This window comes from Myotis brandtii, unplaced genomic scaffold, assembly GCF_000412655.1.
Source record: "Myotis brandtii unplaced genomic scaffold, ASM41265v1 scaffold959, whole genome shotgun sequence".
Classification (NCBI taxonomy): Eukaryota; Metazoa; Chordata; class Mammalia; order Chiroptera; family Vespertilionidae; genus Myotis; species Myotis brandtii.
Genome location: NW_005371966.1, coordinates 259,522 through 261,464, shown reverse-complemented (window position 1 = coordinate 261,464; position 1,943 = coordinate 259,522). Strand labels below are relative to the sequence as shown.

General features: G+C 57.3%; 1 protein-coding gene across 1 annotated transcript in view; it reads left to right on the top strand.

The window, feature by feature from the left end:
• FLNA (filamin A, alpha) overlaps positions 1 to 921 on the top strand; it is a 26,361-nt gene extending 25,440 nt beyond the window's left edge. Inside the window, exon 49 of the mRNA XM_014533242.1 lies at positions 410 to 921. Within this exon, the coding sequence (XP_014388728.1) occupies positions 410 to 531 (122 nt within the window). The 3' untranslated portion in view covers positions 532 to 921. The remainder of the gene's footprint in view (positions 1 to 409) is intronic.
• The last annotated feature ends 1,022 nt before the right edge of the window (positions 922 to 1,943 follow it).

The following is a 1,943-nucleotide window of genomic DNA, read 5'->3' as shown; positions in this document are numbered from 1 at the left end:
TCCCCCCCCCCCCCCAATCAATAAATAATTTTTAAAAAAGAAAGGGTTGCCCTGGCCGGTTTGGCTCGGTGGATAGAGGATAGAGCATCGACCTGTGGACTGAAGGGTCCTGGGTTCAATTCTGGTCAAGGACACATGCCTGGGTTGCGGGCTCGATCCCCAGTGGGGGGTGTGCAGGAGGCAGCTGATCATTGATTCTCTCATCATTGATATTTCTATTTCCCTCTCCTTTCCTCTCTGAAATCAATAAAAAAATATATTTATAAAAAAAAGAAAAGAAAAAGAAAGGGTTGTCATCTTAGAACAGGTGAGGGGGACAGAAGAAGGGGGAGGGGGAGTCAGCATAGTTACAACTGAAAATAGGGGGCTTGGAGCCTGGGACTGAGGCCCTCTCCTCTCCCCCTGCCAGGCAACAACATGCTGCTAGTGGGGGTGCACGGCCCCCGGACGCCTGAGGAGATCATCCTGGTGAAGCACGTGGGCAGCCGGCTCTACAGCGTGTCCTACCTGCTCAAGGACAAGGGGGAGTAAACGCTGGTTGTCAAGTGGGGCGATGAGCACATCCCGGGCAGCCCCTACCGAGTCCTGGTGCCCTGAGCTCTGTGCCTGTGCCAGTGGCGACTCCCAGGACCAGAAGTGTCCCCGTGCCCTCCCCCAACCCCCTCCCAAGCAGACCCCCTCCTCCTCTCCTCAGCCCCGGAGCCCTGGCCAGCCCTGGCCTCCCTGTCACTGCAGCCACCCCTGCCCTGCTCTCACCTGCCTCCGCTTGGGCAAAGGAGAGAGGCAAGCAGCGGGAACCGTTGATGGCTCTGCCTGTCTTCTTTGGTTCTGGGAGGGGTGATGGGTGGGGGCCTGTGCACGACCACCTGCTAGTTCCCTTCCCTAGCCAAGAAGAATAAAGCTCAGCTTTCATTCTCCTGAGACTGGCTCTCGATTTCTTGCAAGGACGCCGACAGGGTGGATGGCACATGGGCCGCGGCCACAGGCTGCTGATCTCCAGGCCTGGCCCCACCTGCTGACCCCACCCCCTAACTCCAGGAGGCCCCATCTGCACTGGCCGCCTCTGCCTCTCCGGATTCAGATCAATGCAGGGCAAGGGGGATGTAGCACCCCCAGAACACGGCCTGGGAAACTTGTCCCAGTCCACACCAGGAGTAGGCGATGTCCTGGGGAGAGGCCGGGCTGTGGCCAGGCGACAGGATGCAAAGTGCTGGGTGGGAGGACCAGGTAGCCAGGCTTGAAATCACAGCCGACCCTGGCCATCTCCTAGACATCTTACATGCGCCAGCACCCCTGGGGTAAGGGACTGTCGCAAGGTCCTCTGCCCCAGCAGGTCTCTCAAGGCGCCTCAACAGGCAGGTGGAAATATTGGAGGAACTGCTGTGAGATGCACAGTTTGCCCACTCCCACCCGACCCCAGGTATCCTTGTCTGTCCTGCCCTCCCTCCATGAGCATGCTTTGCCATGGTTCCTTGGGGCATTCAAACCCACCACTTAACTGTCCGTCACCTCCCACATCCCACCCAACTATCTCCCACTCTAAAAACAACCAAATCTCCCAATGCCCCGCCCCAAGTCCTCTGCCATGGGCAGCAAGCTGCCTCCTCTCCCACTTCAGGGGAAGGGCCCTAAAGCCAGTTTTCAGCCTGACGTGGCTCAGTGGTTGAGCAGCCACCTATGAACCAGGAGGTCACAGTTCGATTCCCTGTCAGGGCACATGCCCAGGTTGTGGCTCAATCTCCAGTGGCGGGCAGGCATGCAGGAGGCAGCCGATCCAGGATTCTCTCTCATTGATGTTTCCGCCTCTCCCTCTCCCTTCCTTTGTGAAATCAATAAAAATATATTTTTTAAAAAATATCAACTTACCCTAGCTGGTTTGGCTCAGTGGATACAGCATCAGCCTGCGGACTGAAGGGTCCCCGAATTGAGTCCCATCAAGGGCA